Below are 21,059 nucleotides of genomic sequence, written 5' to 3'. Positions count from 1 at the left end.
ATCAGTTGGGGTCCCCATGTGACCTTTGCCAAGTCTTTTCCTTTCTGCAAGGATTAGTTTCCCTGCATGGGAATCCCATGACAATCCCGTGGTCTCTCCCCAGATCCACTGGAGAATGGGGGTGTCCATGGACAGGTGGGATTTTGCGAGCAGAGGGCTGGAGGAAGTGAGCTGTGTGGCAGCGGATCCTCTAACTAGCCAGGCTGGGAACCTCTGGTACCATCCCTATGAAATCGCTGTAGCAGTAGTGCCTGGGACTCCGGAGGAAGTAGGAATGGGGCGGGGAGGAGGCACAGGCAACACTGATCTCACCTGGGGACCACTGCAGAACCAGTGTTAGCAACCCTCCCCCCCAACCCGCATCCCCCACATCAGACACTTACCTGTGTGGCTGAAGGGGGTGCCAGGCTGGCTGGGCAGGAGGGAGCCTGCCCGGGACGTGCAGGTGTAACTGCCCGGTGTGTTGGTGCAGATGGAGTCGGGGTCACAGGGCGATGGGTCTCGGGAGCATTCGTCAATATCTAGATAAAGAAGAATCCACGTGTGCCACTGGGACACCAGTGTCCTACTGCCCCAGCCCCCCACACTGACCCAAGCCCCACTGTGGGAATCTTTCCATCAGCACCAGGAGCCTTTTGCATCAGTGACTCTGCCCTGTGCCTGGCCGGCTCTCACCATTGCGCTGCGCTGCTGCATCAGTGACACGCTGCTCCTCAGAACAGGACGCAAAGCCGGGCTTGCAGGGGCAGCAGTGGCCCGCTTGGGTCCTGGTGCAGGTGGTGTCCTCAAGGCACAACACTGAATGCAGATGGGCCCAGCGCTCCACAACAGAGCCTCCTCTTGGTGGCAGGATGGGGGAAGGAGGGCGGGGGAGCAGGGCCAGCAGCTGGCAGCAGAGGACGCAGTGTGCAAGGAATATGGCTCCCAGCAGGATTCCAAGATGCTGCCCCCCAGAGGCGGCCATGCTAGTGGCCTAGGAAGAGGGGGCCAGGACGCCTGGGTTCCCTTCTCAGCTCTGTGAGGAGAGGGAGGGCTGGGAGCTGGAGCAGGGAGGAGACAGGGGAGGAGGGAAGGGGAGTCCGGACACCTGGGTTCGATTGCTGGCAGTGGGGTAGGGAGGTGCTGGATTGGTCCTAGCAGGATGGCACTCCAGGAGGGGAGTGAGGTCTAGTAGATAAAGCAGAAGGGGGAGTCGAGGCTCCTAAGTTCCACTTGTAGCTTTTCCACTGATTCTCTGCGACTTTCATCAATTCCATTCCCCACCTGATGCCTCAGTTTCCCCCACTGTGGCCTGGAGACAATTTTCTCTTCCCAGATCTCCTTGCCCATTATTGCAGGGCCACGTGCTCAGAGGCAGAGTACCCGCCCCTCCCCCGTAACCGATGGGAGCGGAGTCTGCTCAGCTGTCCCTCAGCACATCTCCGCCCTGGGTCTCCATCCACACGGACCCATTCGTGCGCCTGGTTTGTCCTGTCACCCAGATTTCCCCCTGGCTCTCACCTGAGCAGTCCAGAGGGGCGACGCTGCCGGGCAGCCAGGAGTCTCCTTTGGAAGATCTGTAGCCAGGTTCACACATGCAGGAAAAACCTCCAGCAGTGTCAAGGCATAAGGCATTCGGTCCACAGGCCGGGGGGACTTGGGAACATTCGTTGATACCTGGACAGGAGCAAACAGAACCAGAGTCACTCAGTGGCCCAGGAAGGTGCTGTTGCCCCCAGTGGGTGGGTGCTACAGGTCCCCCAATGGGCCCGTGGGCAGGAGGACACAGAGCGCTCCTGCCTTCTCCAGTGGTGGGCAACCTGTGACCTGAGGATCCCCATGTCTCCTTCCTCCTCAACGCACACGCCTCTCACGCACTGGGGCACCGGAGCCCGACACGTCCTACTCCTTCCCCTCCCCAGCACTTTTAGGAGCAGGGTGGGGTCTCCGCAAAGCTGCCAGAGGAACCCTAGGGGGCCACAAACTGCTCCGGCCCCCTGAGAGGAAGGAGGAGCTCTCTTGCTGCCCACTCACTATCCTTGCCCATCGCTGCTTTGCGCTGTAGAGATCCTGTCTGTGCATCAGCCAAGACAGAGGCTGTGACATTTGGAGCCAGCTAATAAACCCCCTGGGTCATGGGTTAGTGCATCAAAATCATGAATGGGACATTTACCATTCAGGTCTGAAAACGTCTCTCATTTAGGAACACAGGGATGGCCAGACTGGGTCAGACCAGCGACCTGCATGCCCCAAAACCTGCTTTCATCAGGGGCTGGCACTAGACGCTTCGGAAGGTCCCATCCGATGTTCCTGCTGTTTTTATATCCCAGTCTAATCCAGGCATGCCAACGCCTAGCTCCGCACACTTTAGACTAAGCTTCTCAAGCACGGAGCACAATGAGCACCACCCGCACCCCAGCCTTTGAGACCGTCAGGGCCTGATGTCTATTCCGTGGCTTTGCCAAGGAGGGCAGAGTGTCGCGACTGGTACCTGTGCGGTTCAAGCTGTGGCTGTCGCCAGGTTTCCAGGAGTTCCCCCCAGGGGAAGAATAGCCTGGTTGGCACCGGCAGCTGTAACTCCCAGGGGTGTTGATGCAGGAGCTGTGAAGGCCACAGATCGATGGGTTTTGAGAACATTCTTCAATATCTAAACAGAAGCACAGGGAATCGATCATTAATCACAGTGACACTTACAGGGCCATACTGGGATCAGAGGCCCATTGTGCCAGACGTGGAGTAAAGGGGGCAAAGGACTCGCCAGGCCCCTTGGACAAGATGGAGATAGTGACATGGAGACAATTTTCTCTCCCCACATCTCCTTGCCCATTACTGCAGGGCCACGTGCTCAGAGGCAGGGCACCGATGGGAGCGGAGGCTGCTCAGCTGTCCCTCAGCACGTCTCTGCCCTGGGTCTCCATCCACAGGGCCCCATTGGTGTGTCTACTGCACCCTGTCCCCCGGATCTCCCGTGTCCATCACAAGCTTTAGTTAATTCCTTACAGCCCCCACCCCGCTGCCACCCACCCCTGTGCCAGCCCCAGCCCAGTGTGTCAGAGCAGGGCAAAGCCCAGGACACAGCACAGCTGACGGAAAACCGTTGTTGTTTCCGGGGAGACAATGGAGCAGCAGCCGCGGGGTCCTGGTCCCAGTGACTCTGTACCCTTCTGGGTGAGGATCTGGCGTGTGTTCGGCACGGGGCAATGAGCAGCAAAGGGCTTTGGGGCCCGGCCATGGGCATCCCTGAGAGCAAAGGCTGCGTGCAGACGGCCGTGGTCCCAGGGGTGCTGGCTCTCACCAGACCCAGGAGGACACCAGACACAGAGCCGGGCCAAGGGGCTGTTGTGCACCAGGAGTCCCTCCATGACTGTCTGGGGGCAGGAGAGACCTGCGGGGAGAACGCCTTCGGGCTTCCCACTGGCTCTCACCTGAGCAATCCAGAGGGGCGACGCTGCCGGGCAGCCAGGAGTCTCCTTTGGAAGATCTGTAGCCAGGTGCACACATGCAGGAAAAACCTCCGGCAGTGTCAATGCATAAGGCATTCGGGCCGCAGGGCTGGGGGACTTGGGAACATTCGTTGATACCTGGACAGGAGCAAACACAACCGGAGTCCTTCAGTGGCCCGGGAAGGTGTTTGTGTTGCCCCCAGTGGGTGGGTATTACAGGTCCCCCAATGGGCCCGTGGGCAGGAGGACACAGAGCGCTCCTGCCTTCCCCAGTGGTGGGCAACCTGCGACCAGAGGGTCCCCATGTCTCCTTCCTCCTCAACGCATGCGCCTCTCGCGCACTGGGGCCCCGGAGCCCCACACGTCCTACTCCTCCCCCCCCTCCCAGCACTTTTAGGAGCACCACGAATCGCCTGATTTGTGCTCCGTACCCCCTCCCACGCCCCCCTCCATGGGCTGGAACACGGCGCATCAGCTGTTGGCAGCATTCCAGCCCTGGGAGGGAGGGGGAGCAGCAGGAAGTGCGGGGCTCCGGTGCCTTGGTATGTCAGAGGTGCGTGGGGAGAGGGGCAGGTGGGGTCTCCGCAAGGCTGCCGGAGGAACCCTCGGGGGCCATAAACTGCTCCGGCCCCCTGAGAGGAAGGAGGGGCTCTCTTGCAGCCCACTCACTATCCTTGCCCATCGCTGCTTTGCGCTGTAGAGATCCTGTCTGTGCATCAGCCAAGACAGAGGCTGTGACATTTGGAGCCAGCTAATAAACCCCCTGGGTCATGGGTTAGTGCATCAAAATCATGAATGGGACATTTACCATTCAGGTCTGAAAACGTCTCTCATTTAGGAACACAGGGATGGCCAGACTGGGTCAGACCAGCGACCCGCATTCCCCAAAACCTGCTTTCATCAGGGGCTGGCGCTAGACACTTCGGAAGGTCCCGTCCGATGTTCCTGCTGTTTTTATATCCCAGTCTAATCCAGGCATAGCAACCTTTTTACGCACAAGGTCACTTTCTGAATTTCTGTGCAATCCGAGATCTACCGCAAACCCAAATACCCTGGCCCCGCCTCCTTCATGCCTCTTCTCCCAACTGCCCTGCCCCTGCTCACTCCATCCTCCCTCCACTCCCCGCCGCTGTTCACCAAGGAAGGGTAGAAGGTTGGGGCACAGACTTTAACCCTTGTTGGAAAGTGCAGCAGTGGCGCATGGGTATGAGAAAAGCTCTGCAGGCCCCCCCGTGGCAGAAAAGGAAAAGCAAGTGGTGGGGTGGGTAGGTAAAGTTGGTGAGTGCTGATCCTGTGAACTGGCTCCGATGACACTGGGTGGACAGAATCTGTTCTGCCCATTTTGCAGATGGGGAACTGAGGCACGGAGTCCAAAGCTGTAATTTGGGTACCGCATTTCCATTGGAGACCCCCCAGGACCTGCTTTGTCAGAGTCCTTCTCTTTCTGCAGCCAAGCACTGCTCACAGCTGGAAGCACTCAGCACCTCTGCAAAGTAGGCCCAGAAAATGAGCCCCTTGAAAAGTGGGATAAGTGACTTGCCCAGCATCTGACCAAAAATCTGTGGCAGAGGCAGGGAGACAATCCAGTTCCCCAAAGCAGCCCTCAGCTGTCTTAACCAGAGAAGCCGGACTTGTAGGAGCAGCGGTGGCCCCCTGAGGTGTGGGTAATTGAGGGTGAACTTAGGGCACTCTGGTGAATGCAGGTGGGCCCAGTGCTGCACAACAGAAACTGCTCTTGGTGGGAGGATGGCGGGGAGGCATCACTCTTAAGCACTGTCATTCATGCTAAAATTTGACACTTGTAATCCTGGCAATTACAGACCGGTAAGTCTAACTTCAGTACCGGGCAAATTAATCAACACAATAGTAAAGAATAAAATTGTGAGGCATGTAGAAGAACATAATTTGTTGGACAAAAGTCAACATGGTTTCTGTAAAGGGAAATCCTGTCTTACTAATCTGTTAGAGTTCTTTGAAGAAGTTAACAAACATGCAGACAAGGGGGATCCAGTAGATATAGTATGCTTAGATTTTCAGAAAGCCTTTGACAAGGTCCCTCACCAAAGGCTCTTGTGTAAATGACATGGCCATGGGATAAGAGGGAAGGTCCTTTCTTGGATTGAGAACTGGTTAAAAGACAGGAAACAAAGGGTAGGAATAAATGTTAAATTTTCCGATTGGAGAGGGGTAACCCTCAAAAAAGATATTTTGGCCTTGGAAAGGGTTCATAAAAGGGCAACTAAAACGATAGGGGTTTGGAACGGGTCCCATATGAGGAGAGGTTAAAGCAACTGGGACTTTTCAGTTTAGAAAAGAGCAGACTGAGGAGGGATATGAGAGAGGTCTATAAAATCATGAGTGGTGTGGAGAGGGCGGATAAAGAAAAGTTATTTATTAGTTCCCTAAATAGAAGAACTAGAGGACACCAAATGAAATTAATGGGTAGCAGGTTTAAAACTAATCAAAGAAAGTTCTTCTTCACACAGCGTGTAGTCAACCTGTGGAACTCCTTGCGATAGGAGGCTGTGAAGGCTAGGACTATAAGGGTATGTCTACACTACAAAGTTAATTTGAACTAACAGATGTTAGTTCGAATTAACTTTGATAGGCGCTACACATACAGACCGCTAGTTCAAACTTAATTCGAACTAGCGGAGCGCTTAATTCGAACCCTGGAGGGGGTGGTCCAAAGACAACGACCAAGCCATTTGTCTCGTGCCATCCATCTCCAGCCTTCCACAAGCAGAGGCCAGGGACACCATTTCTACCCCCTGGCTAATAGCACTCCATGGACCCAACCTCCCTGACTTTATCTAACTTCTCTTTAAACTCTGTTCTAGGTCTAGCCTTCACAGCCTCCTGCAGCAAGGAGTTCCACAGGTTGACTATTTGCTTTGTGAACAAGAACTTTCTGTTATTAGTTTGAAGCCTGTTACCCATTCATTTCATTTGGTGTCCTCTAGTCCTTCTATTATTATGGGAACTAATGAAGAACTTTTCTTTATGCACCCTCTCCACACCACTCATGCTTTTATAGACCTCTATCATATCCCCCCTCAGTCTCCTCTTTTCTAAGCTGCAAAGTCCCAGTCTCTTTAGCCTCTCTTCATATGGGACCTGTTCCAAACCCCTGATCATTTTAGTTGCCCTCCCCTCTCCCACCCTCTCTCTTCCCCTCTCCCACCTCCTTTTCCCAGTCTCCCCCAGTTTTGTTCAATAAAGAGAGTTTCTATTTTTGACTACACGTGTCCCTTATTTTGTACATCAGGAAGCGGGGCTAGGGATGGGTAAGTGGAAGGATGTGAGGGAGGAATGGGGTACGAGCCCCCGATGAAGAGGACTGGGCTGGCTCTGCAGGCTCCTCGGGGTGGAAACTCTCCTGCAGCCCCCTGATTGATGCCCCCCCCCCGGATGGCAGCTTGCGGAAAGTGCAGCCGGGCTGATGGCTGAGTGCTGTGATGTGCCGAGTGTGGGCACTCAGGACACTCCAAGCAAGGACTGCTTTGCAAGCGGGGCACCCCTGAGAACTGTCTGTCCGGGATGGGGGTTGGGTCCTTTTAAGCACAGCCCTCGGCTATCCTGAGACAGCATCTCCACGCTCTAAGTCCTAATCTGATGCCCTGCCGGCACTGCTTCCGGCCATCCTAAACCTGGGTTCAGGGTCCACTCAGTGTGGACATGCTAGTTCGAATTAGCAAAATGCTAATTCAAACTAGTTTTTAGGTCTGGATGCACTAGTTCGAATTAGCTTAGTCTGAATTAACTAATTCGAATTAAGTTAGTTCGAACTAGGGTGGTAGTGTAGACATACGCTGACAGAGTTTAAAGAGAAGCTAGATAATTTCATGGAGGTTAGGTCCATAAAAGGCTATTAGCCAGGGGATAAAATGGTGTCCCTGGCCTCTGTTTGTCAGAGGCTGGAGAGGGATGGCACGAGACAAATCGCTTGATCATTGTCTTCAGTCCACCCCCTCTAGGGCACCCGGTGCTGGCCACTGTCGGCAGACAGGATACTGGGCTGGATGGACCTTTGTTCTGACCCAGTATGGTCGTTTTTTTGTTCTTATGTTACGTAATGATCACAAACATGCCAGGGCCTAGCTCCGCACACTTTAGACTAAGCTTCTCAAGCACGGAGCACAATGAGCACCACCCGCATCCCAGCCTTTGAGACCGTCAGGGCCTGATGTCTATTCCGTGGCTTTGCCAGGGAGGGCAGCGTGTCGCGACTGGTACCTGCGCAGTTCAAGCTGTGGCTGTCGCCAGGTTTCCAGGAGTTCCCCCCAGGGGAAGAATAGCCAAGGTGGCACCGGCAGCTGTAACTCCCAGGGGTGTTGATGCAGAAGCTGTGAAGGCCACAGACCGAAGGGACCTGAGAACATTCATCAATATCTAAACAGAAGCACAGGGAATCGATCATTAATCACAGTGACACTTACAGGGACAAACCGGGATCAGAGGCCTATTGTGCCAGACATGGAGTAAAGGGGGCAAAGGACTCGCCAGGCCCCTGGACAAGATGGAGATAGTGACATGGAGACAATTTTCTCTCCCCACCTCTCCTTGCCCATTACTGCAGGGCCACGTGCTCAGAGGGAGGGCACCGATGGGAGCAGAGGCTGCTCAGCTGTCCCTCAGCACGTCTCCGCCTGGGTCTCCATCCACATGGCTCCATTGGCGTCCCTGTCCCTAGTGCACCCTGTTGCCCAGATTTCCCGTGTACGTCACAAGCTTTAGTTAATTCCTTACGTCCCCCGCTCTGCCGCCCCCCAGCCCTGTGCCAGCCCCAGCCCAGTGTGTCAGAGCAGGGAAAGACCCGATCCCAGCCCGGCTGATGTCAAATCGCTGTTGTTTCTGGGGTGTCGATGGAGCAGCAGCCCCGGGGGCCTGGCCCCACTGACTCTGTGCTCTTCACCCTGGGCGAGGATCCGGCTCTGCATGAGCCACCCCAGTGCATTGAGCATGGGGCAATGAGCAGCAAAGGGCTTTGGTGCCTGGTCGTGGGCATCCCTGAGAGCAAAGGCTGCGTGCAGACGGCCGTGGTCCCAGGGGTGCTGGCTCTCACCAGGCCCAGGAGGGCACCCGACACAGAGCCAGGCCAAGGGGCTGTGTGGGGGCAGGAGGGACCCTGCTGGGAGAACGCCTTCGGCTTCCCACTGGTTCTCACCTGAGCAGTCCAGAGGGGCGACGCTGCCGGGCAGCCAGGAGTCTCCTTTGGACGAGCTGTAGCCAGGTTCACACATGCAGGAAAAACCTCTGGCAGTGTCAAGGCATAAGGCATTCGGGCCGCAGGCCGGGGGGACTTGGGAACATTCATTGATACCTGGACAGGAACATACAGAACCAGAGTCACTCAGTGGCCCAGGAAGGTGCTTGTGTTGCCCCCAGTGGGTGGGTCTTACAGGTCCCCCTATGGGCCCGTGGGCAGGAGGACACAGAGCGCTCCTGCCTTCCCCAGTGGTGGGCAACCTGCGACCAGAGGGTCCCCATGTCTCCTTCCTCCTCAACGCACGTGCCTCTCGCACACTGGGGCACCGGAGCCCCACACGTCCTACTCCTTCCCCCCCTCCCAGCACTTTTAGGAGCACCACGAATCGCCTGATTTGTGCTCCGTACCCCCTCCCACGCCCCCCTCCATGGGCTGGAACACGGTGCATCAGCTGTTGGCAGCATTCCAGCTCTGGGAGGGAGGGGGAGCAGCAGGAAGTGCGGGGCTCCGGTGCCTTGGTACGTCAGAGGTGTGTGGGGAGAGGGGCAGGTGGGGTCTCCGCAAGGCTGCCGGAGGAACCCTAGGGGGCCATAATCTGCTCCGGCCCCCTGAGAGGAAGGAGGGGCTCTCTTGCAGCCCACTCACTATCCTTGCCCATCGCTGCTTTGCGCTGTAGAGATCCTGTCTGTGCATCAGCCAAGACAGAGGCTGTGACATTTGGAGCCAGCTAATAACCCCCTGGGTCATGGGTTAGTGCATCAAAATCATGAATGGGACATTTACCATTCAGGTCTGAAAACGTCTCTCATTTAAGAACACAGGGATGGCCAGACTGGGTCAGACCAGCGACCCGCATGCCCCAAAACCTGCTTTCATCAGGGGCTGGCGCTAGACGCTTCGGAAGGTCCCGTCCGATGTTCCTGCTGTTTTTATATCCCAGTCTAATCCAGGCATAGCAACCTTTTTACGCACAAGGTCACTTTCTGAATTTCAGTGCAATCCGAGATCTACCGCAAACCCAAATACCCTGGCCCCGCCTCCTTCATGCCTCTTCTCCCAACTGCCCTGCCCCTGCTCACTCCATCCTCCCTCCGCTCCCCGCTGCCGTTCATCAAGGAAGGGTAGAGGGTTGGGGCACAGACTTTAACCCTTGTTGGCAAGGGTAGCAGTGGCCCATGGGTATGAGAAAAGCTCTGCAGGCCCCCCCGTGGCAGAAAAGGAAAAGCAAGTGGTGGGGTGGGTAGGTAAAGTTGGTGAGTGCTGATCCTGTGAAGTGGCTCCGATGATACTGGGTGGCGCCAACGTGACGCCAATATTTAAAAAGGGCTCTAGAGGTGATCCTGGCAATTACAGACAAGTAAGTCTAACTTCAGTACCAGGCAAATTAGTCAACACAATAGTAAAGAATAAAATTGTGAAGCATGTAGAAGAACATAATTTGTTGGACAAAAGTCAACATGGTTTCAGATAAGGGAAATCCTGTCTTACTAATCTGTTAGAGTTCTTTGAAGAAGTTAACAAACATGTGGACCAGGGGGATCCAGTAGATATAGTATGCTTAGATTTTCAGAAAGCCTTTGACAAGGTCCCTCACCAAAGGCTCTTGTGTAAATTACATGGCCATGGGATAAGAGGAAAGGTCCTTTCTTGGACTGAGAACCGGTTAAAAGACAGGAAACAAAGGGTAGGAATAAATGGTAAATTTTCAGAATGGAGAGGGGTAACTAGTGGTGTCCCCCCAAGGGTCAGTCCTGGGACCAATCCTTTTCAACTTATTCATAAATGATCTGGAGAAAGGGGTAAGCAGTGAGGTGGTAAAGTTTGCGGATGATACTGTTAAGGATAGTCAACAGACTGTGAGGGACTCCAAAAAGATCTCACCGAACCGAGTGATTGGGCAACAAAATGGCAAATGAAATTTAATGTGGATAAGTGTAAAGTAATGCACATCGGGAAAAATAACCCCAACTATACGTACAGTATGATGGGGCTAATTTGGCTGTGACAAATCAGGAAAGAGATCTTGGAGTTATCGTGGACAGTTCTATGAAAACTTCCACACAGTGTGCAGCGGCGGTCAAAAAGGCAAATAGGATGCTAGGAATTATTAGGAAGGGGATAGAAAATAAGACCCAGAACATCTTACTGCCCCTGTATAAAACTATGGTATACCCACATCTTGAATACTGTGTACAGATGTGGTCTCCTCAACTCAAAAAAGATATTTTGGCCTTGGACAGGGTTCTGCCCATTTTGCAGATGGGGAACTGAGGCACGGAGTCCAAAGCTGTAATTTGGGTACCGCATTTCCATTGGAGACCTCCAGGACCTGCTTTGTCAGAGTCCTTCTCTTTCTGCAGCCAAGCACTGCTCGCAGCTGGAAGCACTCAGCACCTCTGCGAAGTAGGCCCAGAAAATGAGCCCCTTGAAAAGTGGGATAAGTGACTTGCCCAGCATCAGACCAAAAATCTGTGGCAGAGGCAGGGAGACAATCCAGTTCCCCAAAGCAGCCCTCAGCTGTCTTAACCAGAGAAGCCGGACTTGCAGGAGCAGCGGTGGCCCCCTGAGGTGTGGGTAATTGAGGGTGAACTTAGGGCACTCTGGTGAATGCAGGTGGGCCCAGTGCTGCACAACAGAAACTGCTCTTGGTGGGAGGATGGCAGGGAGGCATCACTCTTAAGCACTGTCATTCATGCTAAAATTTGACACTTGTAATCCTGGCAATTACAGACCGGTAAGTCTAACTTCAGTACCGGGCAAATTAATCAACACAATAGTAAAGAATAAAATTGTGAGGCATGTAGAAGAACATAATTTGTTGGACAAAAGTCAACATGGTTTCAGTAAAGGGAAATCCTGTCTTACTAATCTGTTAGAATTCTTTGAAGGGGTTAACAAACATGCAGACAAGGGGGATCCAGTAGATATAGTATGCTTAGATTTTCAGAAAGCCTTTGACAAGGTCCCTCACCAAAGGCTCTTGTGTAAATTACATGGCCATGGGATAAGAGGGAAGGTCCTTTTTTGGACTGAGAACCGGTTAAAAGACAGGAAACAAAGGGTAGGAATAAATGGTAAATTTTCAGAATGGAGAGGGGTAACTAGTGGTGTCCCCCAAGGGTCAGTCCTGGGACAAATCCTTTTCAACTTATTCATAAATGATCTGGAGAAAGGGGTAAGCAGTGAGGTGGTAAAGTTTGCGGATGATACTGTTTAGGATAGTCAACAGACTGTGAGGGACTCCAAAAAGATCTCACCGAACCGAGTGATTGGGCAACAAAATGGCAAATGAAATTTAATGTGGATAAGTGTAAAGTAATGCACATCGGGAAAAATAACCCCAACTATACGTACAGTATGATGGGGCTAATTTGGCTACGACAAATCAGGAAAGAGATCTTGGAGTTATTGTGGATAGTTCTCTGAAAACTTCCTCAGAGTGTGCAGCGGCGGTCAAAAAGGCAAATAGGATGCTAGGAATTATTAGGAAAGGGATAGAAAATAAGACCCAGAATATCTTACTGCCCCTGTATAAAACTATGGTACGCCCACATCTTGAATACTGTGTACAGATGTGGTCTCCTCACCTCAAAAAAGATATTTTGGCCTTGGAAAGGGTTCAGAAAAGGGCAACTAAAATGATTAGGGGTTTGGAACGGGTCCCATATGAAGAGAGTTAAAGTGACTAGGATTTTTCAGTTTAGAAAAGAGGAGACTGAGGGGGGATATGATAGAGGCATATAAAATCATGAGTGGTGTGGAGAGGGCAGATAAAGAAAAGCTATTTATTAGTTCCCTAAATAGAAGAATTAGAAGACACCAAATGAAATTAATGGATAGCAGGTTGAAAACTAATAAAAGAAAGTTCTTCTTCACACAGCTTGTAGTCAACCTGTGGAACTCCTTGCCAGAGGAGGCTGTGAAGGCTAGGACTATAAGGGTATGTCTACACTACCACCCTAGTTCGAACTAGGGTGGTTAATGTAGTCATACGAACTTGCAAATAAAGCCCAGGATTTGAATTTCCCGGGCTTCATTAGCAAGTTCGTATGACTACATTAACCACCCTAGTTCGAACTAGGATGGTAGTGTAGACATACCCTAACAGAGTTTAAAGAGAAGCTAGATAATTTCATGGAGGTTAGGTCCATAAAAGGCTATTAGTCAGGGGGTAGGAATGGTGTCCTTGGCCTCTGTTTGTCAGAGGCTGGAGAGGGATGGCACGAGACAAATCGCTTGATCATTGTCTTCGGTCCACCCCCTCTGGGGCATCTGGTGCTGGCCACTGTCGGTAGACAGGATACTGGGCTAGATGGACCTTTGGTCTGACCCAGTACCGCCGTTTTTTTTGTTCTTATGTTATGTAATGATCACAAACATGCCAGGGCCTAGCTCCGCACACTTTAGACTAAGCTTCTCAAGCACGGAGCACAGTGAGCAACACCCGCATCCCAGCCTTTGAGACCGTCAGGGCCTGATGTCTATTCCATGGCTTTGCCAGGGAGGGCAGCGTGTCGCGACTGGTACCTGCGCAGTTCAAGCTGTGGCTGTCGCCAGGTTTCCAAGAGTTCCCCCCAGGGGAAAAATAGCCTGGTTGGCATCGGCAGCTGTAACTCCCAGGGGTGTTGATGCAGAAGCTGTGAAGGCCACAGATCGATGAGTTCTGAGAACATTCATCAATATCTAAACAGAAGAACAGGGAATCGATCATTAATCACAGTGACACTTACAGGGACAAACCGGGATCAGAGGCCCATTGTGCCAGACATGGAGTAAAGGGGGCAAAGGACTCGCCAGGCCCATGGACAAGATGGAGATAGTGACATGGAGACAATTTTCTCTCCCCACATCTCCTTGCCCATTACTGCAGGGCCACGTGCTCAGAGGCAGGGCACCGATGGGAGCGGAGGCTGCTCAGCTGTCCCTCAGCACGTCTGTGCCCTGGGTCTCCATCCAAATGGCCCATTGGTGCGCCTGGTGCACCCTGTTGCCCAGATTTCCCGTGTCCGTCACAAGCTTTAGTTAATTCCTTACAGCCCCCACCACGCCGCCCCCCAGTCCTGCGCCAGCCCCAGCCCGGTGTGTCAGAGCAGGGCAAAGCCCCAGACCCAGCCCGGCTGATGGAAAACCATTGTTGTTTCCGGGGAGACAATGGAGCAGCAGCCCCGGGGGCCTGGTCCCAGTGACTCTGTGCCCTTCACTCTGGGTGTGGATCTGGCTCTGCACAAGCCACCCCGACGTGTGTTGGGCACGGGGCAATGAGCCACAAAGGGCTTTGGTGCCCGGTCATGGGCATCCCTGAGAGCAAAGGCTGCGCGGAGACGGCCGTGGTCCCAGGGGTGCTGGCTCTCACCAGGCCCAGGAGGGCACCAGACACAGAGCCGGGCTGAGGGGCTGGTGTGCGCCGGGAGTCCCTCCATGACTGTCTGGGCGCAGGAGAGACCCTGCCGGGAGAATGCCTTCAGGCTTCCCACTGGCTCTCACCTGAGCAGTCCAGAGGGGCGATGCTGCCGGGCAGCCAGGAGTCTCCTTTGGAAGAGCTGTAGCCAGGTTCACACATGCAGGAAAAACCTCTGGCAGTGTCAAGGCATACGGCATTCTGGCCACAGGGCGGGGGGACTTGGAAACATTCATTGATCTCTGGACAGGAGCAAACAGAACTGGAGTCACTCAGTGGCCCAGGGAAGTGCTTGTGTTGCCCCCAGTGGGAGGGTCTTACAGGTCCCCCTATGGGCCCGTGGGCAGGAGGACACAGAGCGCTCCTGCCTTCCCCAGTGGTGGGCAACCTGCGACCCTAGGATCCCCATGTCTCCTTCCTCCTCAACGCACGCGCCTCTCACGCACTGGGGCACCGGAGCCCCACACGTCCTACTCCTTCCCCCCCCCCCAGCACTTTTAGGAGCACCACGAATCGCCTGATTTGTGCTCCGTACCCCCTCCCACGCCCCCCTCCATGGGCTGGAACTTGGCGCATCAGCTGTTGGCAGCATTCCAGCTCTGGGAGGGAGGGGGAGCAGCAGGAAGTGCGGGGCTCCGGTGCCTTGGTACGTCAGAGGTGTGTGAGGAGAGGGGCCCTCAGCTGCCTTACCTGGAGGCCCATCCTTTCTCTTCCGGAAAACCCCTGCCTCGTTCTCTACAGGCCTTCCGACTCCTGCAGCACATACAGGTCACAAGCTCCCTCACTACCCAGCCTTTATTATGCCCAGTGCAGATCTAACCTGTGCACTGAAAGAGGCAGGAGACCAGTGGGAAAAACAGGCTGTGATCACATAAGGGAAGCCAGGGGCATAACTCACATGGGGGTAGAGACGCTTGGATCTGGCATTTCCTAACTTCGGAGTGCTTGACTTGCAACCGTTAGCACAGTGACCCCCAAAGTGTGGGGCATGCCCTTCCTCTATGGGGGCATAGAGGAATTTTTGGGGGGAGTATGACAGTGCCAGGGACACCCCCACAGATGCCCCTTGTGTGACCAGGGCCTAGCAATGGCTCATTGCACCTGTTCAGTGGGAAACGCTGAAGGAACCGGCGCTGGTCATGGAATTAAAAGGCAGCTCTGTTTAGCACCCTGCTGAGCACCCGGCTTTCTGGCAAGTAGAGGAAGGGGGAGGCAGACACAACACAAGGGAGCAGAATAAAATGGAACATCAGAAAGAGGAAAATGCAGGGAAAGGGGAGGAGGAAATGGGATGCAAAGTTCTTTGCCTGCTCAAAGCCCCTTCCAGCTGCAGGACACAGGGGTTCAGTTCTGGAGATTTTGCCCAGGTTTCCAGGCATTAACTTACCCGCGCTGGAGAAATGAGTCTCCTTGAGGCAGATGAGCCAGCAAAAGCCTGAAAGAGGAGAAACAGGCAAGGATAGAATCGTAGAATCCCAGAACTGGAAGGGACCACGCGAGATCATCAAGTCCAGTCCCCTGCCCTCACGGCAGGACCAAGCACCGTCTAGAATCTGATAGATGTTTGTCCAACCTGCTCTTAACTATCTCCAGGGATGGAGATTCCACAACCTCCCTAGGCAATTTATTCCAGTGTTTAACCACCCTGACAGGGAGGTAGAATGGCCCGATGGCACTGGGCTTTATTGCATGTACTGTGTTGGAGGCTGTGTGGTCTAGTGGGCAGAGTGCTGGGCAGGGGCAAATGAGGGATTTATTTCTGGCTCTGCTGGTTGAACTCAGCCAAATCACAGCTCCCCGGCCCATGTCCCACAAGCAGACTCTGTGTCCACTCAGCTGGGTTCAGAGACCTCGGTAGTTCTTGCTGAGCAAGGGGCCCGTGAGTCACCTCTGGGCTGAGGAGCAGCAGCAGCAGAGCCAGGAACATCAGGGCAGCAAGCCCCTGGGGGAGCAGCTCCTGGCAGCTGGGCTCCATGGGGAGGGGCGGCTCTGTGGAGAAATCCCTGTAATATCATAATATAATATTAAAATATATAATTATCACTCTCATATAACTTTGTATTAAGATTTTGTCCTTTTAGATGTATCTTTAAGTGTTCGTATAGAATCTCTGTAACATTTCTTTAGTTAGTGTTAGTCTTTAAAGTGCTACATAGTCCTGTATTTTGTTTCAGCTACACCAGACTAACACAGCTACATTTCTATCACATTTCTCCTGTAACTTTGTATTAAGAGAAACTTTCCTTGTAAGAAAAAAAATGTCTTTTGAGCTCTCTCCTTTCCTTGATGGTCCTGTTGAAATGAATGAGGTGTGAATGGGGAATGAAAGGGGGCACCTTCAGCAGCAGTTGCCAGGGTGGAGAAGGTCTGGGAGCCAGATCCAAGCCAATACCTGCAAAGTGAGCTCATTAAGAAGACTGGACAGACAGACACCTGCCCTTGGAAGGACTCTCTTTGAAGCAGCATTAAGAAAGGCGAGGTGATGACTAATTGGCTGCATGAGAGGGATAAAAAGGAGGCATCTTGCAGAGGGACCCTGGGTTTTCCTCTTGTCAACATGGGAGCATTGATCCCGATCCGCAGAAGCCCGGCTCCACCCCTCCCCATCTAACTCACCTGGCCAGTGCAGTTAGGGGGAGCAACTTTTGGTAACAACAAGATGGAGTGTGCTTGTGTGTGTGAGAGTGCATGAGTGTGATGTATCACATGCATATGATAAATATTGATTGATCTATGTACGGTCAATAAACATGGCGTGTTGCCTTATCCCCCTGAAAAAGATCCCGGGTGCTTCTTTTAAGCACGACAGCTCCAGGGGATGTCGTTGGTCAGCACCAGGCTCCTTCAGGGGAAGGCAAGAGCGCATCGGGCCCAGGCGGGAGCTGTGCCCCCGCCCTGCCTGGGAAGCAGCCTGGCTTGGGGAGCAGGGCCACCAGGCAGCCAGGCAGAGCCCCGGCCCCAACAGAACCAGGGACCCAAGCAGGCCGGGTGGCTCCCAGCAGCCTCCAATCCCCCGGCTCCTGGCAGGGGGCGACAGTTTTCAAACTGTGGGGTGCACCCTCCACTGCACATCTCTGTGCAAATGGGGGAGCTGAGACCTGGGGGGCACGTGACCCTTTGTGTGCCCCTCCCCCCTCCAGGCATCACCTCTCGATAATGAGAATAACGAGTCTTCTGTGGGCCAAATCCCAAGGCATTTACCTCAGGAACCAGTCCCCAGGCGCTGACAATCAGGGTGGCGCTCTTGACTACAGGGTCCATCTGGCCCAGGATCCTGTCTCCCAACAGCAGCCAATGCCAGGTGCCCCAGAGGGAGTGAACAGAACTGGGAATCATCAAGTGATCCCTCCCCTGTCGCCCATTCCCGGACTGACAAACAGAGGCTAGGGTCATAATCCCTGCCCATCCTGGCTAATAGGCATTGATAGACCTAACCTCCATGAATTTATCTAGCTCTTTTTTTTGAACCCTGTTAAAGTCCTGGTCTTGGCAACGTCCTGTGGCAAGGAGTTCCACAGGTTGACTGTGCATTGCGTGAAGAAAACCTTCCTTTTCTTTGTTTTAAACTTGCTCCCTATTAATTTCATTTGGTGACCCCTAGTTCTTATGTTATGGGAAGGAGTAAATAACATCTTTATTCAGTTTTTCCACATTAGTTATGATGTTATAGGCTTCTATCCTATCATATCGCTGGGGGGGTGGGGGGGGGTGAGAGAAAAGGCTCCTGGGAGCTGAGGCAGGACTGAGAAAGGAGGAGGGAGAAGGCCCCCACACTTTGCTCCCACCCAGTGAGCCCATAGGCCAACCCCGCTCTGAGCCTGTGTGGTGCAGATGCTGGTGGCAGTGTGGGCGTGGATCAGGAGCAGAGTCCTGGCTGAGGAACTCCAGGGCCAGCCCCACCACTGCCTCTGCTCAGAGCTCTGTAAATGTCTCCCAGGTCCTGGGCAGAGGTCAGCCGGCCCCTGGGCTCCCCCATGCCTGTGGAGTTGTGGGGACCCACCCTCCCCACTAACCAGCCCAGCCCCTGTACTCAAGTCCTTCCCTGCACCCAGCTTATCACCCCCTTCTGGTCCTGCCCCAGCCATCAAATATCAGGTGCAATAATGGGACATGCAGCAGAAGGGACTTGCTGTGACATCAGCCTTTCCCAGCACAGATTCTCTCCACACCAGGAGTGAAGGGGGGGACACAGGGGTTACCTGACAGGTGTGACAGGCAGATGGGGTTCTAGGTGCAGGCTCCAGCAGGGCAATTGGATGCAGGGGTGCTCAGGGCTAGGGTAGGGACTTGGGGTGCAGGAGGGGGGCAGGGTTTCGGGATGTGGGCTCCAGGAGGGCCCTGCTTTCCTCAGGTGGCTCCTGGGTGGTGGTGCAGTGGGGCTAAGGCAGACTCACCCCTGCCCTGACCTTGCTCCGTTCCCAAAAGCAGCCAGCAAACTCCCCCCCAAGACCTGTTGTGCCCCCTCTCTGCTCTGGGAGACAGGACACAGAGTGGGAGAGGGGGCACCCTGACATAAGCACCCTCCTCTCCCTTTCCTGCCCAGTAAGCAGGGGGCTCCTGAGGGGACAGTCCAAGGCAAAGGGCAGGAGAAGCGCAGCCGTGGGGGGAGGGCCGCTGAAGTGCTGGCACTTGATCGCCTCTTGGTCAAACCCATCAGGATCATCCCTCAGAGGCTCCAAGATCGACCAGTCGATCCCGATCGACTGGTTGGTGACCACTGGGCTAGAGAAAGGCTCTGAGGCCCCGCTCCCACTTCCTTTACCCAGAGCTGGAGGGCTCCTCTTCCACTCCCCTGTGTGGCAGAGCCCCTCAACCACAACTAGGCGGGGCCCAGGACTCCTGGGGGGCTCGACCCCCAACGTTGAGGTCACTTAGCGCAGGGGCTGGGTGTCCCCATTCTGGGGTCCTCTCCCTGTACCGGAGGCTTCCCTGCCCCCCCCTCCCCTGCTCATCACTGATAGCTCACAGCAAACACACCCAGCAATTTTTAAACATAAAAACCGGGAAGGCGAGAGGAAAACAGGCCACCCTGCTCTGTGGCAGGGGACGTCACACCCAGCCCTGGAGGGTCAGGGCAGTTCACAGGCTGCTCCTCACATGTCCCAGGACTCCTGCCAGGCCCTGGCTGTGCCGCCGGGCTGCTGCAGGTGGGACACTCGCTCTGGCCTTCAGGCTCAAGGGGGCAGGGCCCTTCTCCCCAGCGGCAGCCCCACAGCTGCCTGTGAGGCCACCTAGCTGAGGGCATCTCCCTGGGCTGGGCCCGGTGCCCAGAGCCCCCCTCACCAGCCCCAGTTCCAGGCTGCTCCAGTCCCAGCTCAGCTCTCTGCTGGGCTGCCTCCGGCTGCTTCTCTGGGCCCTCTGGCTCCGTGGCTGCAGCCCTGCTCCCAGCAGGGACCTGCTCTAGGCACTGTCTGGCTCTCTCTGGCTGGCTCCACTCAGCTCCCTCCTGAGCTCAGCCCCACTCTGCCTGAGCCAGGCAAATCCAGCTCACCCAGAGCACAAGACCCCTCATTAGCCTACCTGGCCTGCCACACAGGCTGACGGGGAGCGCTGTCCTCTCCCCATCGCTCCTGGGGACAGTCAGTCACAAGGTCCTGATTTCTCATGGACCTTCCCCCTCCTTTTGGTACGGGGGCCAGCCAGCCCAACCTGCCCTCAGGGTTTCCGCAGGGGGCCAACGCTGAACGTCCATTCCTCTGAGTTTCCCCATTTCTTGTTGTCCCGCCAGCCCAGCTCGACTTTTCCATGCCTACCAGATGCCCACAGTCACAATAATACACCCAGTGCACCCGCTGCCTCCATGCTGCTAGCATCCAGGCATAGGGTTGCCAGGTGTCCGGTATTGACCCGGACAGTCCAGTATTTTTACCTCCTCTCTGGTAAAAAAAATTCAGAAAATATTAGATGCCTAAAATGTCCAGTATTTTCTGATCATTTTCCCCTGCCTAGAGGCGACAATACCAGGCACCTGGCAACCCTACTACACTCAGCAACCAGGCTCAGCCCCCGGGTCTCCCCCCGACCAGGGCTTCCCGCTTACGTGGTCCCACCGGGGAGCTGTCTTCTGGCTGGGGGCACCAAAACAAGATGGCCACTGGCCAAAAAAAAGCCTCAAAGGGCCTTAAAGGGGTCATGCTGGTTTTTTAATTTATTTTGTAGCTTACTAACTGTCAGGGTCCTCTCAGGGGTGGCTTTTTTTCCTCAACAAGTTTGGTCTCCCCCCTTTTTTTCCTCAACAGAATTTTTTTCCCTTGTTTTTTTTTGGGGGAGGGGGGAAGAGGGGCGGTTCGGTATTTTTGGTTAAACCATCTGGCAACCCTATCCAGGCTGGCTCTTGCCTGCCTTAGCATAGGTGGGTCCCACTGAACGGTCGCACAAAACGGCAGTCCCTGCCCTCGCAGGCCTCAAGTTAAGGTGCGTTTTTCTCAAGCCCCCATTGGAGGAAAATAACCCAATTCCTTGCACACTTACCTACGAGGGGGGTGATAAACTGCACCCTCATTGTGGCTGCTGCCTTCTCCTGCCAGGCAAGGAAACTGCACTGATTTTATCCTGTTCTCCTCTAGCAGAGGAAGTTTGCTGAGTGGCAGTTTTTTCTGCCACTTCTTTATCACGGTGTTTCAGCTCAGCGCTGTTCCTCTTGCAACAGACCTGTTCCTTCTGCCCAGGGTGATCTCTGGGCATCTATCACATGTTTATTAACAGTGTCCCCAAATAGCAGCCCTACTATTAACAAGAAACACAGGGGAAGTTGCAGTCTTGTCTATTTAGGAACTGAAAGTGGGGTGGGGAAGGTGGGTAGGGGGTTGGCCTTTGCATGGGTCTAGGAAACAGGATGCCTGGGTCTCTTCCTAGCTGGGGGGGTAGGAGAGAGTGATCTAATAGGTAGAGCAGGAAAGGAGAATTGGAACACCTGGGTTCTCTTCCTAAGGCAGCACCACTCAGTGGTTAGATAACAGGCATCAATATTCAGTCTCAAGAAAGAAACTTCCATTTGATGGAGGACTTCATGACTTCAACATTTGTTTTC

General features: G+C 54.1%; 1 protein-coding gene across 9 annotated transcripts in view; it reads right to left on the bottom strand.

Annotated features, from left to right (window-relative positions):
- LOC102458375 (adhesion G protein-coupled receptor E1) overlaps positions 1 to 20,802 on the bottom strand; it is a 198,344-nt gene extending 177,542 nt beyond the window's left edge. For 2 of the 9 annotated variants that reach the window (XR_012896649.1, XM_075902293.1), the window contains exons 1-10: positions 20,501 to 20,790; positions 15,417 to 15,464; positions 14,116 to 14,271; positions 13,159 to 13,314; positions 8,590 to 8,745; positions 7,659 to 7,814; positions 3,405 to 3,560; positions 2,471 to 2,626; positions 1,501 to 1,656; positions 384 to 521 (exon numbers count right to left, since the gene is read on the bottom strand). Coding sequence is in view for 8 of the 9 variants with exons in the window: in XM_075902293.1 (XP_075758408.1) it covers positions 384 to 521; positions 1,501 to 1,656; positions 2,471 to 2,626; positions 3,405 to 3,560; positions 7,659 to 7,814; positions 8,590 to 8,745; positions 13,159 to 13,314; positions 14,116 to 14,271; positions 15,417 to 15,464; positions 20,501 to 20,531 (1,309 nt within the window). In the remaining variant the exon portion in view is untranslated. Of the gene's footprint in view, positions 1 to 383; positions 522 to 1,500; positions 1,657 to 2,470; positions 2,627 to 3,404; positions 3,561 to 7,658; positions 7,815 to 8,589; positions 8,746 to 13,158; positions 13,315 to 14,115; positions 14,272 to 15,416; positions 15,465 to 20,500 lie in introns of all 9 variants that reach the window. The other 7 variants (XM_075902294.1, XM_075902295.1, XM_075902299.1 and 4 more) reach the window with 7 other exon arrangements.
- Positions 20,803 to 21,059: the final 257 nt, after the last annotated feature.

The sequence above is a fragment of the Pelodiscus sinensis genome, chromosome 19 (genome assembly GCF_049634645.1).
Source record: "Pelodiscus sinensis isolate JC-2024 chromosome 19, ASM4963464v1, whole genome shotgun sequence".
Taxonomy (NCBI): Eukaryota; Metazoa; Chordata; order Testudines; family Trionychidae; genus Pelodiscus; species Pelodiscus sinensis.
Note: the sequence above shows the minus strand (reverse complement) of the source record. Positions and strands in the feature narration are given on the sequence as shown.